Raw genomic sequence first — 24,477 nt, forward strand, 5'->3', positions numbered from 1 at the left:
TTTCATATAAAATAAGGTGATCTCACTATATGTCACTAATTATATTTTTATTTATTTGAAAGAAATATTTTTTAATTTGAGCTTGTATATGTAATAATTATACCATGAAGCTATTATATTATTATAATTATTCTAGGGAAATAAACGAGAGAAACTTAACGTTGTTACAAAACTTAAGAAACGTGCACAGACGCATCATATGTTACCTATGCGAATCCGGCTGACTTGGAATATTTATTAATATTTATTAGCTAGCTACACTTTCTTCGATTTAATATGTATATTTGTGACATTTAGTAATGTATTGTGCAATCGTACTTTGCAAGAGTCAATATAAATATAAAAAGCAGTTGTATACATATATTTTTTCAAAGTAAAAATAATAGATTCGATTTATTTATCGTACAAAAAATCGCAGGTATTTTATAGTTTTACGATTTTATATTCTTATCATTCTTACTTGGAAATTATGTGTTGCATTTTTGAGTTTTAGTGGAACTTTTTGTTCTAGTCATATGAAAAAAAAAACATATAATATCCAGAAAAGTTTGGTTTTCGATTGAAAATTTGTATGACATTTCAATAACGTCACTCGTGATTAGAGTAAACGTATATACATAATATAGTTGGTATGACACATAACCTAGAAATATTTAACTTTCAAAACGAATTGTGGAAAACGTTTTGATGTCATTATTAAGATATATAAAATATCAGTGAATAAGTGTAGGCGATATCAGTACAGTCTTGATGTTTTGCAACATTAAGATTTTACAAAAAGATAATTATTTATTTCATAACTTTCTATACTTGCAGGAAAATTTACGAACAGTGTAAATCAGTATGCGTTTAATTGTGCATTTCAAGAAGACACATTTTTAACGAAATAATAGTGAACAGTGTAAATACATGTATAGATATATTATTCTTTTTTCTAAAATTCAAGTTTGACGCCTTTACCGAATAATAACCTTGATAATTTTGAAACAAAGATGTAATTGAGAAAACTCTAATGATTCAAATAACTTTTCTTTTTGAAAGGTAATTCAATAATTTGTGTTATACCTATTTTTAATCATTAATATAAATACTAATAGTTAGATAATAATGACTTTTATCTATTTTTAGAATGTTTTTACAAAATAATTCGTTTAAAGATTATCTGAGTGAAATTATCATTAACAGAAAGTAACAACAATAATTTTAAAATATATGGGAGAAGCTTGGGAAGGATTATTTCAATGCCATGTGAAGAAGTTTTCTGTTTAAAGTTGGTGAATTTGCTTGTTCTATAAAATTGTAGACTCAATTATCCCATGTATTCTAAATGTTTGTAAACTTTTATAACTAGATAGTCATGGATGAAAGGAGGGTAGCGGACTACTTTGTCATTGCTGGTTTACCTGGTCAAGACAATGATTTTGATACGGACAATGAAAGTCAAGAAAAATTAGAAGATTGGTATCAAGAAGGAACACATGTCAAAGACATACATATGAAACCTCCAATTACTGATCTTGCCATTATTTTCCCAGCATTAGGTGAACAGTGTCCAGAAGGATATAATTTGTTAGAATATACTGTTACAGGGTTACCTGCTGATTTAAACCATGGAAGTTTAAGAACAAATGAATGTTATTTATGTTATCGGAGAGGACGAGACAAACCTCCTTTAGTTGATATAGGTAAGAGAAAATATGAAATATTATGTCGAAAATTGTAACAATATTTACTGTAATTTTCATGTAATGAAATTTACAATAATAGTTTATATTCATGGTGTCTTAAGATTGTGCAATAAAATGTAAATGTGCTTATTTCTTTAGATAAAACAAATTTTTAAACTTTTAGTACTTTTTAGATTATGTCTTTGTTTTTAAGATATAAAAAATATAAATTTTAAAGTTCAACTTCCAATATTCATTGTTTAATTTTAGTTGTCTTGATGCATGACAGAATATATACGTAATCACGCTGATTGTATTCACACACAAAAATACTTTAAGTATATATTATTTTAGAAAGTACTATTATTTATTTTATGTATTGAATTGTAATGCAAATATTACATGTGATATAGATATTGTTTTTGTTTATTCTAATTTAATTTGTGCTAGAAGAATATGATATGATAATTATGGTTTGAATGTGTTCAATTCAAAATTTTCAGGTTTTTATTTACATATTAAACTCTAACATTAGTAAAAACAAAGTTTTAATAATATTTTAGTGAAATTTTAGTTTTAACCTTCATATAATAGTTAGAAGTCCCATAGAAATATTTTCAGAGTAGCCACTTCTGTTCTGTTTTCACACTCAGTTTTATACTGACCATTTCAAATTACATTTGAAATTGATCAGTAATAGAAGCAAAGGTAAATTGTTTTGGTTACTCACACATAAAAATTATGGTAGGGTAAAATCTAAAGTTTGCTTTTTATATTTGTTTTCCCAGTCATTGTCATTTTTATAGTGCGTAGCAGATTATGGTTAAAATATCTTCTAAAAAAGAGCAATGAATACCGAAAGAAGAAAGATATAATGATCTGATGATATCTGTTATAATTTCTTTATTGTATCCTGTTATAAATTTTACATACATATGATTAAAATATTCTGTTCTAACTTGTTTTTCTTGTTATTCATTAGGTTACTATGTATTTTCTACATTTTCTACATTTTGAAATAGTCATTATTACTTTCAAGATACTTGTAAAAATAAAAATAATTTTTAATAGACAAAACTACTTCAATAAATAGTTGTAAAAGTAAAATAGAAACAAAAATAAAAAATATAGAAAAAACTTGGGAAACAAATATTATTTATTATTATTTGTACTTATTAAAACTTAAATCAAATATTAATTAAATTAAATCTAACATGATAGCCATTCTAATTTTCAGACTTCATACTTTTGGATTTTATTTTATGAAATACATGAAACAAAATATATATTATACTGAAATTTAATATCATAACATTCAATTATCATTTAATTATCATATAATAAGTGTATTCAAAATTGACATTTAATTCTAAGGGGATGTATTTGCACTTCTTCTGTGAACAGTACTAATGTAATGCAATAATGTACATATATTCTTCATGTCTCTGTGAAAGATATTATATAAAATGTTTCATATAATTACATAAGAAATGTATTTGAAAGCATAAATTTGTAAAGGAAGTGTAATTTTTATGTGTAAAATACGATTAAAATGAATATAAAAATGCATTCAAATTTTCGTAGATATTTTGGAAGTGAATTAAAACAGTTATTTAAACAATGCAGTTTAGAGGATGGACTAATTAATCATACAACAGTTAATACATTTTTTATACAATTATAAAAATTTCATTTTAAAATGTTATACATATTATAAATATTGTGAAAATTTTGAACAAAGAAATTTTTTAATTAATTTATTTACTTAAAAATTTAAATTGTTGATTCTGAAATTAGTTTGAAAGTTGAAAATATGGAACTGTGCATGTTTAATTAATCAAATTTTTTATATCAAACTATATTTTAGATAGGTATGCATTGATTAATTTATAATTTTACAAAATTTCAATTAGCACTATTTTTTATGGAATATATTTAACAAGAAGTATAAATTTCAGGTGTAATATATGATGGAAAAGAACGTATAATGCAAGATGCAAAAATAGTATTGGGAACCCCTAAAGGACATTTAGCAAATGTGAATAATTCAACATCAAAAATATTTGTGACATACAGACGTGCAAGTCGTAAAATGGCATGCAATTCTTTAGTTGTGACAGATATATGTGTCATTTTGACAAATAAAGGAGAAACTCCTCCACATGCATTTTGTGTTATCAATAAAAATTTGAACAAAGGCATGTTGGGTAGCGATGTATATTTATGCTACAAGAAATCTATGAATCGTGCAAATTTAATATCATTTAAACCTGCTGTATTATATAAATACCCAACAGCAGATTACAGCAGTTTTGTTTTTCCAAATTCTGTTGCAATGTTCTGTTTACCAATGGGAGCAACAATAGAATGCTGGCCCAAAGTGGCATGCAAACCTAAACCTGTGTTTTCAACATTTGTATTGACAGTTGCTGATGCAGCCCAAAAAATATATGGTTCAGCAATAACGTTTTACGAAGAACTTGAAGCAGAAATAGATAATTCAAAGTCAAAAGAAGATCAGCAGCCAGTTGAAGAACTCACGGAAAAGATAAAGATATCTGGTATGATAACACACTCACATGTATTTTTCTTTCGCAACCGATAGTCGAACGTATACATCTCGATCTTCTGTCACACTGTTCCAAATATTCATAATTCGTGCCTATAATCGCTTGATTACTGAATTTATTTATCCTCTCATTTAATTGAATTATTTTTGTTTCAGTCGAACATGCAGAAGTTGATAATCAGCAATTGAAGATGAAAACATCCAAGCAGTGTGAGATACTTAAAAAGCTTACCCTGCTGCAGTTGGAAAAGTTGCAATATACAGATCCCACCACTCAATCTTTAAATATTAGTAAATCTATATGCATTCTATCTCACTGGCCATTTTTTGATACGTTTGAAAAATTTTTAGTTTACCTACATAGTATGGTCAATAATCAGCCCCAGAACGTTCCTATTGAAAAATATATAGCATATTTTTTGTACGATATACCGTTTCCGAGCCCACAGAGACCAAGAATTCTTGTACAGTTAAGTTCTAAGCACAGATTGATTTTAACTCAACCGGAAGATTTAGCACTACCGAGATCTGGTGCCAGTTTTCGACAGTTACTCATCAATTTAGGACCTGACAATTGTTTACTTATATTATTGTTAATCTTAACTGAACAGAAAATACTTGTACATTCACTACGTCCTGATGTACTTACATCAGTAAGTGAAGCTATTGCTATGATATTATTTCCATTTAAATGGCAGTGTCCATATATACCTTTGTGTCCATTAGGTTTAGCTGAGGTAATGTAACTTGTTATATTTGACAATTGATAAATAAATATAGTATAATACAAAATGTATTTTACATTTCAGGTTCTGCATGCTCCGTTGCCGTTTTTAATTGGGGTAGATTCTAGATTTTTTGATTTATACGATCCTCCCGCAGACGTTAATTGTGTAAATTTGGACACGAACAATATAGCAATTTGTGATGACAAAAAATATTTAAATGTAAAACTGCTACCAAAAAAAGCAGCTAGACAGTTGAGAAATTGGTTGGAACATCTCTATTCAAAGTTGATTTCATTAGGGAAAAGTTATTCATCTATGAAAGGTGTGTATAGTGTTATTGCTCAATTTTTTCACAATTTTTTTTTCATACGTACATATTTTATTTTTAGATATGGACGATGAAGAATTTAGTGTCGATAAAGAATTTCAGCAGAAACGAAAAGAGCAAGCTTTAGAACTTGAAATACAAGATGCTTTTTTAAGATTTACTGCTACAATATTAAAAGGATACCGTGCTTTCTTATTACCAATTACAAAAGCGCCAACAGTTGGTTCAACTGATCCAACTAGTTTGTTTAATATACAAGCGTTTCTTAGAAGTCGGGATAAGGCTCATGCTAAGTTTTACAGTATGTTAGTGAAGACACAAATGTTCATAAGGTATGTTTTTCTCAATATCTATTTTTTAACATTGTATAACAGATATCCAGTATATACCGTGACTACAATACATGATATCCTAAAACCATTTGACAAGTAAAAACATGTAGAGGATGCCCTATACCAAAGAGGTGCGCATAACTTGAAAGCAATAATCTTAAAGTTGTGAAGTATGCATCTTGCCATATTGTTATGGAATACTAGGTTGTTCAATAGGTTTTGTCGTTTTTTCCATTGTAAAAAAATACTGACATTTTAACTTTGAACAACTGTAAAAATATGAATGAGTCGACAGATTTACATGAAACTTTACACAGTAAGTATCAAACAGTAATATCATCTTTAGAAAAATAAAACGACGAACCTAATAGCTCTATTTCTTATCAAACGACAAAACTTATTGAGCAACCTATTATATGTTAGGTGGCGGCATTGTCTTTGAGCCCATTGATGAGATAATCACCCTATATAAACACATTCAAACGAAATTTTTAATAGTTGTAACATGATTAAGGGATTCGCAAACATGCTTTTGTGTAGAAACTACTTTTTTGTCAGTTTTCTTTAGTATATCACTGCAGTTTGTATTTTTTAGATTTATAGAAGAAAGAAGTTTCGTATCTGATATGGATATGGCGGGTTTAGCGTTTTTTGACGAATGCACCGAACGTATTGATGAAGAAAATGGTAAGGTTGCATTTTTTAATACTACAATTTTTCCATTTTTCATTTATGAAAGTATTTTAAAGAAGGTACGTAGTTTATAATTATGGTGACTTAGCTCTAAGATGATATATCCAATATTGCATTTTACTATTCATTATTCGAAAAGTTCCAAGATTTGTCAAATTTTTTAAGTATCATATAAATTTTAAAGAAGTGTAGCATAGAACTATCATTGTTAATGTGCCCACTATAGTTTTGAAATATGAATTGTGTGAATTGTCCTCTATGGACCAAATTGCTTGAGATCTCTGATTTTTCTGCCCTCTAAATTCGATATTGATCGGTTATTCTAATATAAACATTTAAGTTTACTTTATAATAATTAAATGATTCTTAGTAACGTGGTTTGTAATTATTGATTTTATTGGTTAGTACAATTTTTGGAGTTGGATGAATCTCAGCACAGTGAACGAACAGTATTTATACCTCCACCTGAAGCTGGACCAAATCAGACACCAATTATATATCGTACATTTAAATTAAATCCTGATTTAATAAGGCCGCAGAAACATTTCAATGTAAAAAATTCGAATTTATGTGCCTTTGGAATAATACCAGGAAGTCCTATGGCACGTAGAACCAAACATGAAATTAAAGTGGCACAAAGGATGGCGCGTAAACAGGTATGAATATTTGAACTAAAACTGGTTCTTTTTATTTGATAAAGACTTAAGATTATATATAATTGATTATAAATTCATAAGTAATATTTCATTTTTAGGTAGCAAAGCCAGATAGATGGGGAAGATGTCTACTTGGAACCTGCTACAGTCTGTGGTTCTTACATTTGCCAGCTATGTTACAAGGATCTAACCAACCAGCTGCTATTTTACACCATGCTTATGATTTATTAGTTAAAATGCCGAAATTACATCTTGATCCTATTGAAGAAGTAAACTTTTCTATTCTTAAATACACAGAGTGCAGTATCTAAGATTATTACCTAACAAATCGCCGTTGAATGTGACAATACAATAAAATGTCTCAGATAGAAATTATTTAAAAAATTATATTAGTAGAGCCTTTTTTCAAAGTCATATATTCTGGGACACGTGACTTACTCAAATAGTAACTACGAAATGTAGATTAAAATATCTATCAAATTTACATATTCTTTTAACATCGAAGATAATCTGACTGTCATAATGTTTAACCCTTTATTTGTACATGCTTAGACATTTTGTTATATTCTCAAAAAAAAATGAAGATTTACTTCGTGATTATTTTAGATACTATATATTCTGCGTGTGTTTATTTAAATAATCGTCTTAACTTGTTATTTTATTAACGAATCTTACCATAGATGGTGTCGATTTTAGGTTTGTTACAGAGCTATGATGCAACTTTGCGGCGTTTATGGACAACCTGTATTAGCTGTAAAATTATTATTTCATATGAAACGTAGCGGCGTTCAACCAAATGCTCTTACTTATGGATTTTACAACAAGGTCATTGTTATTGTTGATATTTTTCAACAAAATGTAGATTTTATTGAGTTTAAAATAACTTTCCCATGAAATCTTTAGGCTGTACTCGAAGCAACTTGGCCATCGGACATGACTAACTCCAGTCAACTGATGTGGAATAAATTAAGAAATGCCATAGTTGGAGCAGCATTATTTAAAAGAGCTGGTAAAAGAAGTGCTAGAAGAAGATTAAGTTCTACCGCAGATTTATTAACTGTTGATGGCAAATATCCAAATATGGAACATGCATTTTCTAGATCTAGTCTTGATAGCTCTCATTCTCAAGACACAGAAGCTGCACATAGTGATTGTAAGTATTAATCTGTTTCAATATTTTAGTTTTTAAAGTGGAGTTTAGTAATATGTTTCTTTTTAAATGCAGCTACTAAAGGAAGTTCTACTTCAGATTTACCAGAATATGGTCCTCTGGAAATAAAAAAGCTCCCTCGACAAAATAGTATTGTTAAAGATGCAGCAGCATTAAATGTTATGCAAACAGACGAACTAAATAACTTACAGATGACTCACAGGTAATTTTGCAATTTTATTGAACACTTATCTAGATTCTCCTATGATTTTGATTCAAAATCAAATAAATGATACTTTTCTTTCATATACTGATATATTGTTGGAGGAAAAATTTTGTTATATTTTCAAGTATGTGTGTGATAACAACTATTTAATACAGTCGGAAACGCGATAAGAATATAATTCTATTTCTTAATAAGAATGACTTATTGTTTACTGTTTACTGTTTACTGTTTACTGTTTACTGTGTACTGTTTACTGTTTACTGTTTACAATAGTACTTTATGAAATGTGAGGAATTAAAGGATCAGTAAATATGAGTAGATATCCATTGAATAACATTGAAACAGGTAATATAAATATAAATTAGGGTGTGACGGCAGAGTGATACAAATTCATTTTTTTAATCGTTATTTGTCATAGTTCTAAATAACTGCTCTTTTTTCCCAAACGTATGTCGCCATTCGTACCTCATAAGCATGCATATATATAACAAATACTGTTATTATTAAGAATATTAACATCTTACCTAAAGAATAATATACTTAAAATATTTTTTCGTAAACCAATGAAATGTGACATCATAATTGTAAGGTAATTGAATATAATAACCATTTTACTTCACTATACAATCTAGGCGCAGAACTACTTTCTTATTCAAAGCAAATTCAGGGTATACCCCAAATTTCGATATAAATCCGCAAACGTGAATTGAAACAAGTCTGAAAATAATTTATAATATAAGTTAAAAAATTTCGATATGTTATTTTAGATAGGAAACACAAAAGCAATGTAAAATGGTCATATAAACGTATGTTCTTTGTGACTTTGTTCCTAGGTTATAACTACTTTTATACTCCAGCAATGTGCAGCTACTTACCCCTGTATGAAGTGTTCGAAATAGAATTTTATCATTAAATGTAACTGAATTTGAGTAATTTGACGTGCGGAAAAAAATAGTCAACACGTTCAAGAGATATCAAGAGCTTATCGAGCACTACATAAGATTCAGTAGTATCAGTTATATTAGTTCAATTTGTGATTAAAAATTACAACATTAGGTAAGACATGTTTATACGAACCTTTTTCATCGATTTTGTGTCTCTCAATCCACTGGCAAAGTGGATTGCTACTTATTACAATACATACTGTGTATACAAGGAATATATGGAGGAAATCTGAAAATAATTAATTTAGGATTAGGTTTATCACTCCTCTACAAAATGAAGTTTATAACATTAGAATAAGAACAGTTTGGTAATAGTTGATTAAAAAAGTGATTGGTCGACAATCTTGAGGTCTTGAGTTCAAGCCTCAACGTTTGCGTCCTTTTTTCTAAATTTCTACATTTGATGTCAGAAATGCAGCGGAGTTAGAAAAGGGAGGGGGTACAGTACACCGACAGTTGACAAACGTTGAAAGCTATGTGCAGAAATGGGGAATGATACGTATTTAGGTACTTATACTCCAGGAAGATTTATTTCGATGTACTTCCCACCGTAATTGCGTGTAAACTTCGAACCGGGCGTTTGAATTTATCCCTAATTCGATTTATTATTAGGTACATTTTTCGGCGTTCTTTCCGCAGTGGTAATGTAGGTAGATCTAAGTTGGGTCCAATATACAAATCATCTAGAAAGACAAGATCATAAGTATCGTTTTCTTTTTCAATTTCGTTTATTTTTTATTCTTTTCACATATTTATAAAAAAAGATTCTATATTATTTTCTTGATTTGCTGCTTTTAGGTTGGTTCGGAACTTAGAATCGCCGTTAAAAAGTCCCACACGTACGCCAGTTACAGAAAATGATCCGCTAGGTGCTCTAATTAATGACGAAACACCGATTGTCTCACCTTCGGAAGAGAATGATTCAAACTGCTCGACATGTACTTTGACAGTCTTTAATAACGTCGAAGAACGGCCGGGAGGACCGCTTTTATTTCGAAGGTACATTTTTTTTGTAATTAGTATATGGTAATTGTTTTAAATCGATCATTTTTTTTGCGAAAATTAAGCCAAAATTAAATAAAATTTTTCTTTTATACTCAAATTTTTTGTACATATTACAGATATTAATCTGCATATATGTTTTTCACGCATAAATTGGCTTTTAAGATTAAAAAGATTCACAGTTATTTAGTATATCTTATTTGATCTTTTTACGTAATGATTTTCGTTTATAAACGGGACTGTTCAATTTTAGACGACTCTACTACACAAAGTTACTGTGACCATAGCTATAATTCGGAAAATGAATTTTTTAAAAATATTTTCTGGTTAATGAATAGTTTCTATATTCTTCACATAGTATAATTAAAATGGAATTTTCTAAACACACATATTAAAGTGAACAGATGACATTATGAACATTTACAAAAAGGGACAGCATTTTGTGTTGCAAAATGGGTATTTTAAATATAACTAGTTATTGAAGGTGTGCATGATCGCCTAAGCTTTAAGAACTCGAACATCGGGGCGGATCGGAAAAATTCGGGCAGGATCGGGTGAGATCTCGATACTCTTGTATTATTTGTGACCACACCAGATTCGAGCAGTGTAAGCGGACAATGTAATTTCGGATTGGTTCGACAAAAATTGGACGCGATCGGTTTCAAATCTGGTCACTAGTTATATACACACGTACATATTAAGAGGAGACAGAAAAGAAATTTGATGATAAGTTTTTAATAATATTTAAAAATATTAATATAAAATAATTCATCTACTTTTACTCCTTTTTTTAAAGTTAGGTTATCATGAAATTTCTGTTCCGTCTTTTCTTAAATTGTACGGAGCTGGTGGCTAGATGATATGGTCAACTCAAACCGATAGCGTCCGATGTTTGTCGAACCAATCTGAAGTTATCATTGCTCGTTCACACCTGTAACTCAATCTAGTCTTGGGAAATGTTTAAGACCCGAACAATACAAGAGTATCGAAATCATGCCCATAAATATTACCAATATATTGGCAACATTTTCTCGATGAAAATTAGTCCAAACACGACCTTATACGGATTATTTTTAATTATTTATATATAAGACGAATGATTTCGACATTTTGCAAATACATATGTATCTCGCACATGTTTAAATATGTTCATCGTCAAAATCTTATCACTCCATCGGTAAAATTTATTATTAGATGCCTAATCGTTCAAGTTACCTGCTGCAGGTATAGCGTGGATCTCAGATGTATAGTTTTGAGGGGTACCGTAAGATAAAAGTATTGTTTCTCGACACAGCTTGTATAACAGCGACGAGACGAACGCAGCTGAATCTCTTATAAAGAGAAAGTCGCAGGTTCTTCTATGATACAATTTTTTTAAATGTTTAGTAGATGATCCTTAATAAGTTACAAAGTAGCTCGTTACGATTCTTGCCTATTTTTAAATAAGAAAAATCTTACACGCAAAGTAGAGACGTTTTTCTTTCTTTTTATGTATCTTCTTTACTCGTTGACAGTTACATATTCCTCGTCCAGTTAAAAATTATTCAAATATTTGCCCGTGTTCGGTGTTGTTCTCGCTGTTATATTCAAAGCAGTGGTACAACGATGCAAACTATGAAAATTTTACTTTTCTGTTTCGATGACTCGTTAGTAATCTATGACATCGTTTCGAACCAGCTATTCCAGGAATTGGCAGGACTAATGTTTACGCAGCTCGAAAGACAGAAATCACTGCAATTTAACAGACAGTTGATACTACCTCGATGACATTCACAAAAGGAAGAATCGTACCAAATTAAATGCTTTGCAACTTTATCAAGGATCACTTTCCAAACAGACCTAAAAAATTTCAAATCGCAAAACCTAAGGGGACGTCTGCAACATTTTGCGTGTCTGTTAAACAAGACGATGCAGCGACCAATCGATGACACTGTCCGTAGATCCTGTAGGCGTTACTAACTACTTAACCCTTTCCACTCGAGAGGCGATCCTCGATCGCCGCTCAATTCGGTGTACTTTTTCTCCAATTGGGAAAACAATTTTTGGAATTGAAATTAAAATTCAATTACTCCTTTCTTGTAAGATGTAAACGTACGTATACGAAACATCGAAACGAAAATGTTTTGAATTAATTACACGATTTGAAGGATTTCAGCGAGGTGCTGGTTTCTGGTAGCGGAAAAGTTTCGAGTGCAAAGGGTTGAAGGTTTTAAACGATAGAACCCGCGTTCTTTCAAGATCTAAACATCTGAGCTCCACACTGTAGATCGAGGTACGTTTACTGTCGCTCTGTCTCGTTCATTCTGTGCGTGACTCGAACCCGGACCGAGATATGAATGGTCGATTCTTGGAATGATGAAAAAAAAAAAAGGAAAACTATCCTCCACGTTCAAACGATCACGAGCGAGCCCGATCCCTTGCAATCCATTTCGTTTGTTTATTTTATTTGTTCGACTTCTTTATTGCAGAAAGTTTGCGATACAGTGAACGTTCATTCACTGCGAGAGATGAGATACAGGAAAGATACAGTTTGCAAAGTGGTGCGATGTGCGGCAGAGGTGCTGTTTCGAAACTTTGATCTCTATCGAGCTGTAAATTTTGTCGACACATCGCGCGCCATCATCGTATACGAACGAATGACATCTGTGTTTTCTACGGTTATTAATAACCCGGACTTGTACATACGAACACCTGAAACCGATACAAGTCTGAGATTAAAAATGAAGCACATATTTATTTTTATTTTTCATTCGATAGCGTACAATATGCATCCATTTCATTAATGTGCAGAAATTAAATTATTATAGGTACAACGTGGCACTCAGAGATTTAGTTCTGGAAAGAATGGAGATCTGTCGATTCGGTAACCTTCACAGCTAAACGAGATCTACGGAAAGTGTGATCCATTGATCGGTGCGTCGGATTGTCCAATTGTAATTAAGGCAGCTCGCAGACACTCCACGGTACACCTTTGGAACTGTGCATCTGAATTCCACGTTGTATATTCGATGTGAATTAGGACACAGATCGATGTATCTTTGCGAACCTGTTCGTTTGCTCTTTATAGATTGACGCAGCACACAGTGTGTTGTCTACGAATCTCGTTGTGTCTCACATTAGCTCTTTCGAATGGATGATGTACACGGTTAGATAATTTTGGAGATCCGCAGTCACATTTGTTCCAGAACGTTTAACGAATCCGAGACGAACATTAATTGGAATGTTTGTTCGCTCTCCCGTTACGTGTTCGTGAACAATCGAAGAATGTACAATGTTTATCCGAATGGGAGTCCCAGTCCGCGTTTTCGGTACCATTTTATTCCTTTTCGTAGACACGTGGCATACGAAGCGATTCGATCGGTTAAGTCTCTGTCAGATTTACTCCTATCACACCAGGGATAGCTAATGGATTCGACGCAGCTTTCTTAGATTTTCGCTTTTCCATCGGAGAGGGTTAATCAATGTTGACCGATCGTTATACTTGCGACTTCGGTGGATTTATTAACAGAAATATCAGAGTACGTTGTGTCGATAGAAATACAACGTGACGAGTATCTTTCCACTTTAAACGAACCCATTCTCGTCTTCTTGAGAAATGAATTGTCCTCGTCTGAATTTTGCTCGAAGAATGTCTGTGTGAAAAAATTGCTCATACTTGCGAAAAATGGTAACACGATAAGATCGTATTTTTTCAAAAAATTCTTTGCACCAAATCGAATCTACCGTAGGGACTGATCTGTGTACAAGATTCATTGAAAAGCTCTTCGAATAATTTCAATGAATATGTTCGACCAATCCATTCATCACGTTTATCGCTTGTTTCAGTTAGCGTGAATTTATTATTATTCGAGTTATAATTAACTTTCATCTTGAGATACCTTTCAATTTCGACGAAATCTGTTCATCTTTTTAGACCTTGTACTTGGACAGATTTCTTACTGAGCGTACTCATATTTGGTAATAAAAACCTTAAAAAAAAAAAAATAATGTAAATTATTAGAGAAGAGAATATTATATTATATATACAGCACTGTAAAAGTACCTATAACGTAATTCACAACATAGTATTATCACAAGTTTCTTTACATTCATCCTATAACTTCTTCCAGCAATGTCTTGCCTCGTAGCGCAACATTTCACCAAACCGTAGATGAAAGTGATGTAGCAATAGGCGGCCATTTGCAAAGAAGTGAAACGATGCCCTATTCTGTGGCACAGCAAGGCGAACAAGATAAAGAAAGAGAAAGGCTAGAAATAAGCAGTCTTTGGTCTCAAAAGGATAGCGTTACCTCGAGTCTATCAAGTCTAGGCTCTAGTTTGAAGCTGAGTTTTGGGTAAGGCAAAAGTTTTTTTAACTGGAATCTACACTAACAAACATGAATGGACCAAGTTTTTAATCACATTCACTGCTTGACTTTCATTTTTATTACATGTATACGTTTGAGTTACGTGCATATATTAATATACTCGATATCCTACGGTCAGTCTGGTGTTTAATAAAAACAAAAAAATAGAATCACTTAATCTTTCACGTTATATCGTGTGGAAAAAAAAAACTATACATTTAAGAATTCGAATAAAATATTTGTTACTAAATGTGTGTTCAACAATCTATTAACTCAATACTGAATTGAATGTTAATACTTTTAACGGAGTACACATTGAAACGACATTGTTAAACTTGCTATACGTACAGTATTGCCCGAGAAGTTATCACGGACTTTGGACTGTGAAATTGCCACAATGTTGTACCCTACACTATTTGAAATATACGGATGGGCATCCTTTGAGAGGATGATTCTACAAGCTAAAATAATATGAAAATAAAGTTTACAACTTGAAAACAAAGTTTCGATTTCGTCACTTGCGATTTTCGTCCAATTTTGGTCTGTAAGTCGAAGAGATAACAGTAATCAATTGTCTGAGATGTTGTCACAGGTTCGGAATCATGCTGTAAATCGCGTAATACTGTACGCGTTGTATAACATATAACGGTAATAAACAATTTATTGCAAACTTGATATATAGAAAGGCTATAAAAAAATATTCGAATGATAATTATTAATACATAATCACTGTGATGGGATACGAGTAATACTTGGTATTCGAGTAACGAAGTATATTTAAGTGTAACAAAACTGTATTATACTTGTTTTAATCGTACACTTTTTCGAAACTCGCAACACACTTTGAAAAATTCGCTAATAATCGCTGTTTTCAATTTCACCTAATCGAGTTTCTTACGTTTGCACCTCGCAAGGATACCGAGCGTCCCTCACGATGTCTCTGAGGTGAAGACAATTAGTCCGATTTGCCCATTTGCTGAAATATTAGACGACCACTTGCACATACGCACGCGCATTTGGCGATCACCGACTTCTGTCAATTGCTAACGAGTCGTTTGTAACAACGATGGCTGTTTTTCGTTATCACTCGCGATCACGAGGGCATAACGACTTATTGGGAATTTTTAAACTCCGTTATGACATGGACACGACTATTTCGCTATTTCTGAGATTTACTAAGAATTTCTTTATTTACGTAACTCGGTATGTACCACGCGGTCATACGAAATGTATAATATTACACATTCATTGTAATGAAAATATGCAGGTAGATAAATAACCGAAAAATATTTCACCTATGTTCGGCCGTTTGCTCCAACACTGAATAATTAGCGAGATATTGCGTAATATGGATCGTGTTTCATTCGTTAGTTCAATACGTAATGTATCAAGAATGAGTGTTCTTCCTTGGGACCTATGGCGGCTTGGACCAGTGATGTATCTGTGTGAATCTGGCTTAGTAATCGTGATTGAAGGTCGAGATAAGTATTTAGGTGCGTGTCTATGAGACTTGTCCCAGTGATGTACTGTGTGAACCTGGTTTAGTAATCGTGTTTCAGAATCGAGAAAAAGTAAGCGAGTCTTTATGAGACAAGTCGACATATTTGGTGGAACAAATATAGAGATCTCGTGAACACAGCAGGATGCTAAGACCAGTATTGCTGTTGTCTGTACGCCAACAATTCAACCTCGAGAAATCCTCTTTGAGCGTTACAATTTCGTTGAAGTATCGCCATATAGTATTACCGTGTAATTCCTCGAGGAACAATTTGTTCTTAAAGAATAAAAATGGACCTAATCCAGATTCAATAAGCACATTCTTGTAACCAATAGACCCTTACTTCGCAGGAAAACCCATTTAGAGGTATCTGCCTAACAGAAATATTTCTAAGTGGATAACTCGAAATTAACTTAAGTAGATCGTTATCTTTGTTTCACCAACTATACATCGGCTAATAAATGAAACTGTTTATAGTTTCCGTTTACTAACAAATTCAGAAAATGATTTGTTCTGGAGAACGAGACGCGGTAAAAACGGCCCGCCTATCCAAGAAACATGTTTTATTGTCATTTATGAAGATATTGGACAGTAGAAGATGCAAAGAGGAATACCAATTTATTACTATTTACAATTTATTATTATTCTTTATAATAATAGGTTTTATTGATAGCTTACAGGTATCTACGCAGTGAAATTTTGTTCTATTACAATTTCTGTTTATCTTGCATTACTCTACTACACCACAAAAATTACTTAATTATATAGATTAACAATCATTGTCTAAAATTATTTAATTTGGTAACAAACTTACTTAGAATTAATTTTACGAAAAATATAAAAAATGAATAACATTAAATATTAATAAATATTGTGAGAATAGCGTGAATTACACAGTTACAGAGCAAGCTTTCTGTCAAAGAGAAGGCTGATTAATTATTCTCCAAATTTTTTTTTTTCAAATTTGCTTTTTAGACCATTAAAGTCAACATCGAAAATTATATAAAAGTACACATTCTCCAAATTCTATCTGAAAAACCACAGGTAGTTGATTTTCATGCGAATGGTCTCCCTTAAATACTATGAAATCGATCAGATGTAAATTCCGTTTTTCGTGTTGATATTTTATTTCGAAAATCTATACTTGTTTAAAACTTAAACGCGTTTTATTTAGTGTTACGCAATACGAACACTTAATTCTATTCTTCAGATAAACGGAATGTTTTGCAACAAAGGACTCTTCCAATAAAGTAGAAAATCGTAAACAGTGAGGGACATCGATGTAATAAAAAAATCTTCGAAAGAAAAAGACAAAGCATTAGAGAAAATGTGCATTGACTCAAGACAGACCTGCAACACCGACCAGATCAGAAGCGTCTTCTTTGCATTACTATGTGTTTTAAAACAATTATGTTATAATATTGCACATGCAACGGCATTGTTCAAAAGTTTTTTGCTCACGATAGTTCACTGCAAACAAGATTTGCTCGTGCATCATTCATAACGTAAACTTTTCCACATATTCAGTATCTACAGGTATCTCTTCTACCGTGAACTCTTCAAAATGTTTGTTGTTTTTGATGATGGATCAATGCCGTAGGGAAAAGAATTTTTTATTTTGCAAGGAAAATTTACGACCAACAGAAAGTTTTCGAAGACAATAATTTTCAAAATTTCGAAGTTGTCTATGTTTTTTTTTTTTCACTAGAGAATGTATACATTTTTAACACGGTGATATAATTTAGTTCAAGATAAATCCAATGAGTTTCTACAATATAACTTCTCATTATTTTTACATTATTTTTATTGGAAATATTTGTTTCAGCCCTACTAGTCTGACGGGGAAAAAATCTAATGAAATAATACTCGGCGGCTTAAATAGCTTAAAATCGGCTGCTACAACGGTAGTAAAAAAATTTGATGAAATTAAAGAAGCTATTTCTGCAACTAGCACACCAGTCAAACTTAAAGAACGTGAATATAAAATAACACACGGAGCATCACACGAATCGTTAGATTCCATGACAGACGGATCTTTGCAAGATCGAAATGAAGCCCTAAGAATGTCTGGTTCGTAATGTTAAAAACTTTATTCTTGCGATGAAAATAAATACATAATTTTTCAATGATACATTGTTTTAGGAGATGGAAACACAGATCCTTACACGCTGTATGATTTAGCCGAATGTTTATATCCAAAAGGATCAAGAGAACTGGATGAACGAATTGCTATTGAACTCGTACTTTCTAGTGCTAGTAGGTGTCATCATTGTGCCTCCATACTCTACGACGAAGAAATAATGGCTGGTTGGCAACCAGAAGATTCAAATTTAAATACAGTCTGTCAATATTGTGACAAAGCAACAGTCCCTCTACTTACTATAACGATATTAGATTACAGGTAATACAAGGATATATACACCATATCACTGCATATATGCATGTATATATGTACAATCCTTATGTATATTGTGTGTTTACAATGCTTATGCATTTTTATGTTCACAAAGATGCGAAGAAAATGAAAGAAAAAATGATCCTTTAATGGGAGCACTAGTTGAACTGTTGGATAAGCCAAAAGAGTTATTAGAACCCACCACAGTGCCATATTTGAATCCTTTAGTTCTAAGAAAGGAATTAGAAAGTGTCTTAAGTCAAGAAGGTGATTCATGTCTTACAAAGCATAAATTTATCGAGGAACATCCAATAGTATATTGGAATCTTATATGGTACTTCGAAAGGGTTAATTTAACGAGTCACCTCCCGGACCTGTGGTTAGATAATGATAAGAAAAAAGATCAGATAAATTATGGTGTGGTAGGTGTTAAAACTATGTGGGATAACGAGAGACTTCATATGGATCGTTTACCCATGTACCTTCAATGGAAGCTCAATGTTGCAGATAAAACGTAAGTAGAATTCATATAGAGCTTTACATTGTAAATACATAACATCTAAGATCGTTTTGACCAATTCTTTTTATACATCACACTGGCCGTTTCTATACGTAAAGAAAATTCCCATTTCGGTTTGTCCCATCTTCTTTAAACACTTTATATAACTAATAAAATGGTAATGTTTTAAATTTCTCTGATCCATAAAACAACATATAACTGCATAACATTTTATAATTGAAAAGTTTGTAAGAATTTCGTGATCATGTACTGTCTGTTCACGAGAAAAAGGCAAACGAATGTTTACATCCTCACTTTAGTTTACAGTTTACTAGCTCCAGTCTACAGTCGCTATTGGTCGCTGTCGATCTTCGTCACCATTTTCGGCCAATAGCGACAACGCACGCATTGATGAGGTAACTGTAAACTAAAGTGGAGATGTAAACACTTGTTTGCCTTCTTTTCGCCAACGAACAGTAAGTAAATATTATATTATTTATATTTATTTCAGGTTAATGCAGTCAGTAATTACGAACGTTCGTCGAAACGACTTAGCGGAACCTATAAAAAGAGTGGCCTTAGAAAGAAGCAGAAATCAAGCACCTGACCAAACCCTATTTTCTATATATCGAGATATCTTGTTTTTAGCATTTACCGTTTTGGGTAGAGGAAATATTGATCAAGGTACGTTATGCGTTATTATAATTTTACCTATCGCCAGAATGTTTCTAGTATTATACGGATTGTTTGTCACATTGATCGCTACGAATTTTGAGGTACCTATGATAATTTGTTGACAAATCTACATACCAAAATAAGATGAAAAATAAAAACGACAAAATTGCATTTGAATTTTTGTTGCGAGATACTAATTGTCGAAAATACGCGCATAATACCGTTGATAATACGGTGCCTGAATTGATGAATTTGTGCTACTGGATCGGGATCGGATGGAATTTCGATATTTTTGTATTACTCAGAATCCTGTAACTCGATTCTGGCCCAAAGCATGAGCAGATAACCCGATATCGAATCAACTCGGCTCGGGCTCGGCAAGAATCGGACGCGATCGTTTCGGTTGCCCGAGAGTCAACAATTGAAAGAAGATAAAGAGACTCATCAGTTTTCCGTCTCCTCCTAGTAACTATTTAACATCAAGTGAACTCGAAACGATGCCACATATCCTCACTACTTGCCCATGCTTATAACCTGAGTTGAGTATCGGGATCTCGAACAATAAGAGAATATCGAGATCTCGCCCGATCTCACACCACTATCGCGTACACAAAATATTGCTTTTCGAAGACTAAGTAATCCGCAAACTCTTCGTTCTTTGATAAACGAAGTCTCCTAAATTTAAACAAATTGTTGGCATGTTTTAGGTGTTTTCGACAGAGAATATAGGTCATCATTAGAAAGATTAACAGAGGGTGAAGAAAAGCTGTTGTGTAAAATTGATGCTCCGCCTACAATGATGTCAATATCCTGCAGACATTATTTTAAACAACTCAGCGTGTAAAAATAATGCGAACGGTATTAAAAGGTGTAATATATTGTGAAAATGAATAGAATATTCATGAGAATTATTACAGATTTATCTGTTCAAGTCTGATTTCCGTTGGGAAACAAAATATGTATCCTACAAAATTAATAGTGAATCAGTTCTCTTAGACAAATATGTGCGATCATTATGTTTGAATATCGCAAAGACTTTGATTTTTTAATAAAATATCTGTTAAGACACTTGATGTCACAAATTCGCTTGTGGAATAATACAATTTCCATGATTAAAGTATGCAATTACTATAAATAATTTTTTATTTAGAAAATAGGTTGCGTATACACATTTTCGCGCATATAATTTCTTATGGCAATGTGAATATTCTTAGTTATATCTATGAACGTGATATTAAAGATCGTTCAGTACCAAAGAAACTGACTTGATCGTAAAACTATAAATTCAATTGCTTTAATATGAATTCATGCACTACATGAGTAGCGCAATCGCAATTTTCAATATACGAATTATATAATTGGTATATTTCTAACAACGTTTTGATCATAAACGTACCGATTAAGTCAGCGCTGTCCAAAGTTAACTCCCGGGAGTCAAATGCCGTCCCAACCGATCGCCCATAGTTACCATGGTACAGAGACGCGGCTGAATACGGTACTTAATAAGATAGCTCTTACGATGATATGATCGTTCTAAAATCTATATATATATATAAAATGAAGATTTTGAATAGTTAGTTCTGAGAAGCAATTTACAAATAAATGAGAAATGAATGAGAAAATATTCGCGTCACAATATAATAAATAAGTCTAGCCTATAATGAACACTTCCTTTATCGTTGCGCGGTTTCCTTAACGACAAAGGCTCGCTGTATGAGAGAAAGATTGGAAGGGAAAGCAGACCCTTGAGGAGCCCCTACGCTGGGCAGTGCTGAATTAAGTGACCACGATTGTGTTTTGAACAAAGAGATTTATAACGTAACTTGGCGTCCATGTAATATTACAAAAGACAATATTCATTTTCTTATATTTTAGGCAGAACAGTTAAATAATTCATGACCAATAATTCAATCAGTAACTTACGCGTTCACGATGAAAAGTGCTATTTACATTTGCAATATAGATTTCCATTTAACATTTATCATAGCAAATTTATATATTTTAAGTTGCAATTTAAATTTAGATTCATATTTATTCCGTAAGATTTATTGCATGCAAGAAATAAAAGCTTTATGTTTTTAACTACGATACAATGATTTTTACATTCATGTTTGCGATTAAAAATGGATATTTATTTGTTTTCTTTGTAAAATGTGATGTCCATGACAAAATGTTACTTCTATATAGAACGTTTGATGTAGCTTTGACACATTGAAAATTTATAATTAATTTAGTATGTTTGTATTATGCTTATGTGAAAGATGATATAAAAAATGTGCGAGTTCTAAAATTTTTATTTTAACACTTTGCCAACCGCACGAGTTACGCCTGACTAGGAGCTGGACTGAACACGGCACATTTTCCGTGAACCGCGCGATAACATGTTTTAATTTAAACTTTTATAAATCCTGTAATAGGGGAATTATTAACATGAAATTTGTCATATCTCTCTAGAAATATCGATTAAGTTTATCATAAACCGTTTCACTATCACTATTATTACTATATTCTGAATAATTTGATGCACTACTAATGCAAAGTTCATTAAATATTGATTATATATCACTACTACATTTCCGAATAGTTTTGTGGATCAATTTTATTAAAAACTATTTTTTCTCTATTACATAGTTACATATTTCAAGTGGAAAATCTTACACATAGAACTCAATCTAGGTTTGAAAAAGATTAAACGAATCTGTACATCAACAATATGTACAAACTTACATGTATGTATCTATACATGTCTTTTCAAAATCAAATTTCATATAGTGTCTATCGATGTTATCTTTAGTTTCAATAAGTATAAACATGACAAGTGTGACACAATCCGGCCAGGCGCAAAACTGGGAGATCTCCCTATCCAATCGTTGTGAAACGGAGGGATCTCCCCAATCGGTTGACAATGCGTACTCGAAGGTACGAACAATTCACTTTGATTTGATTTAAATATCTGCCCTTTACCTATTATGATAAAATTGCAAATTAATTATGTTACCATGAAAAATTGAAATAACATCTAAATTTAATGACAAATACATTTTTCGAAGTAAGAATTCTCTGCAAAATATTGCTTTGAAAAAATATTTAATTTCAAAAATAGTAAATACAACATTATATGTACCTGATATTTGTAGAACATTTCTTCACATAAGTAAATTGTACAATGTATTGGTTGTTAAAAATTATAATAGGAATGAAATATGCATATATATATATAGTTTAATGTGACAATGCTATGCACTTTTCACTATGAACCCTGTAAAAATGTACTACTGTATATTCGTTCATTATTACATTATGAATATAAGACATAAATAAAAGTCAGTCATGGTATTGTACATAAATGAGTTTTTTATCTGTGTAGTTGTTGTAGTCACTTATCTTTGACTAAACTCATATGTGTCTTTATTAATGAAATACAATAATGTCGTTATAAACGTGTATTTTATTTTATTCAACAAAACAGCCTACATCGATTGAATTAATGACAATTGCAAAAGGTTTATATTTGGATCATTTTTGCCTTCTTACAAATTTCTTTCTAATTGATCAATTTTTAATTTTGTTACTTTCCTTTACAGTAATAGTAAATGGGTTAATCATTGTCTGTCCCAGACAAGCTCTTGGTACTGCAATAGTTATTTAATCAATTTTGCAAGCTATACAAGTGATCGTAATGGATTAACCTATCATAAATCTTACACTATTTTATGTTTAGGGGGGGGGGGGATATGTACGTAGATTCTGTGTCATAGAAGTTACTGGATGAACCGGATTCTGATGTCGCTGTTGCAGAATTTTTGGTAGCTGGGTGTGAAGCTGAACGATGGTATTGGATGTGGGGAACTGCGGGCACTTGTCGATGGCTCGATGACCAATGATAGATGCAAAATGGGATCATGTCTCGGTGGTTTTGTGCCGGTGCACTATTGGAAGATAAAGAGTTCTTGGCGGTCAATGTCTGAAAGCGGCTCCTCCTCTGTACTTGAATACTTCTTTTCGACTCATTCAAGATTGTAGAACCGCTCTGGCAATGTTACGGATGAGTCGCTTCATAGTTCAGTAAAACAATGATATAGCCGTAGACTGCGCAACTCTGATTCGTCATCAATCAGTAACTAAATTGTCTTCCATGTGATGAGTAAATGTCCGCTCTACAGTTTCCCATGGTTTGTATAAGGGGAATTCCCCTAAAACAGAGCGGCACCTAGTACCGGACAGTAACGATACTTTTAAGGTTTAAAGTGCCGAACAATAGTAGAGATAGAAAAAAGAGCGATCAAGTTTCGCCATGTTTCAGTTGCGTGTGTACAGCTGAAAAGATAGTTTATTATTGTGTCTAATTAAAAAGTAGTGTATCGTACAAATTATAAATCACTATACTTATCAATTTTTGTAGTGAAAAAACGTGAGTAGCATTATTACATTGTATTTTGTATATATACAGTACATTGGTTTTTACAAAAAAAACATTTTCTTTATGGTTCTGCTGTCCCCTAGTTCCGGACTATGCCCCCTATTATTGAATAGTATAAATCTGAATTTTGCTTATTCATATTCGTATGTATGAGTCCTAAAAAACGGTTGTGAGTTTTATTTTCCATAAGATTGAGAATCACGACCAGCGTCCGCAGAAAAACAAACTAAATCCCATACGTAAAGAGTGGGGAAAGTAGCACGGGTAGAATGGAAGAAGTAACAGGTGTTCCTATTGTATCGTAGTTAGGTATACTTACATGGGATTTAGCTTATTTTTCTGACTACAC

At 32.0% G+C, this 24,477-nt stretch overlaps 1 protein-coding gene across 5 annotated transcripts; it reads left to right on the forward strand.

Moving 5' to 3' along the window:
• The first annotated feature begins 171 nt into the window (after positions 1-171).
• Crag (DENN domain-containing protein Crag) lies at positions 172-23,054 on the forward strand. 5 transcript variants are annotated; one of them, XM_076325225.1, is made up of 21 exons: positions 174-418; positions 817-1,041; positions 1,129-1,274; positions 1,352-1,685; positions 3,626-4,228; positions 4,393-4,973; positions 5,046-5,286; positions 5,354-5,624; positions 6,220-6,311; positions 6,723-6,973; positions 7,072-7,242; positions 7,670-7,798; positions 7,877-8,126; positions 8,199-8,346; positions 10,092-10,292; positions 14,405-14,629; positions 17,965-18,209; positions 18,282-18,540; positions 18,650-19,048; positions 19,545-19,717; positions 20,416-23,051. In XM_076325225.1, the coding sequence occupies exons 3-21, from the start codon at positions 1,242-1,244 to the stop codon at positions 20,550-20,552; spliced, it is 4,743 nt and encodes a 1,580-aa protein (XP_076181340.1). In that variant the 5' UTR covers positions 174-418; positions 817-1,041; positions 1,129-1,241; the 3' UTR covers positions 20,553-23,051. The 5 variants fall into 5 exon arrangements, with proteins under 5 accessions (XP_076181376.1, XP_076181368.1, XP_076181340.1 ...); XM_076325235.1 differs by lacking the exon at positions 174-418 and adding an exon at positions 710-726; XM_076325261.1 differs by lacking the exon at positions 14,405-14,629 and having other exon boundaries at positions 172-418; positions 20,416-23,054.
• Positions 23,055-24,477: the final 1,423 nt, after the last annotated feature.

The sequence above is a fragment of the Ptiloglossa arizonensis genome, chromosome 1 (assembly GCF_051014685.1).
Source record: "Ptiloglossa arizonensis isolate GNS036 chromosome 1, iyPtiAriz1_principal, whole genome shotgun sequence".
In the NCBI taxonomy this organism is placed as follows: domain Eukaryota; kingdom Metazoa; phylum Arthropoda; class Insecta; order Hymenoptera; family Colletidae; genus Ptiloglossa; species Ptiloglossa arizonensis.

What these genes read in the sequence shown, in the direction of transcription:
- Crag (XM_076325225.1), top strand. Translation starts at nt 1,242, where the DNA reads ATGCCATGTGAAGAAGTTTTCTGTTTAAAGTTG. An exon ending in GGAAAAGATAAAGATATCTG is followed by an intron (nt 4,229 to 4,392) that starts GTATGATAACAC and finishes TTTTTGTTTCAG; the next exon opens with TCGAACATGCAGAAGTTGAT. An exon ending in AAGACACAAATGTTCATAAG is followed by an intron (nt 5,625 to 6,219) that starts GTATGTTTTTCT and finishes TGTATTTTTTAG; the next exon opens with ATTTATAGAAGAAAGAAGTT.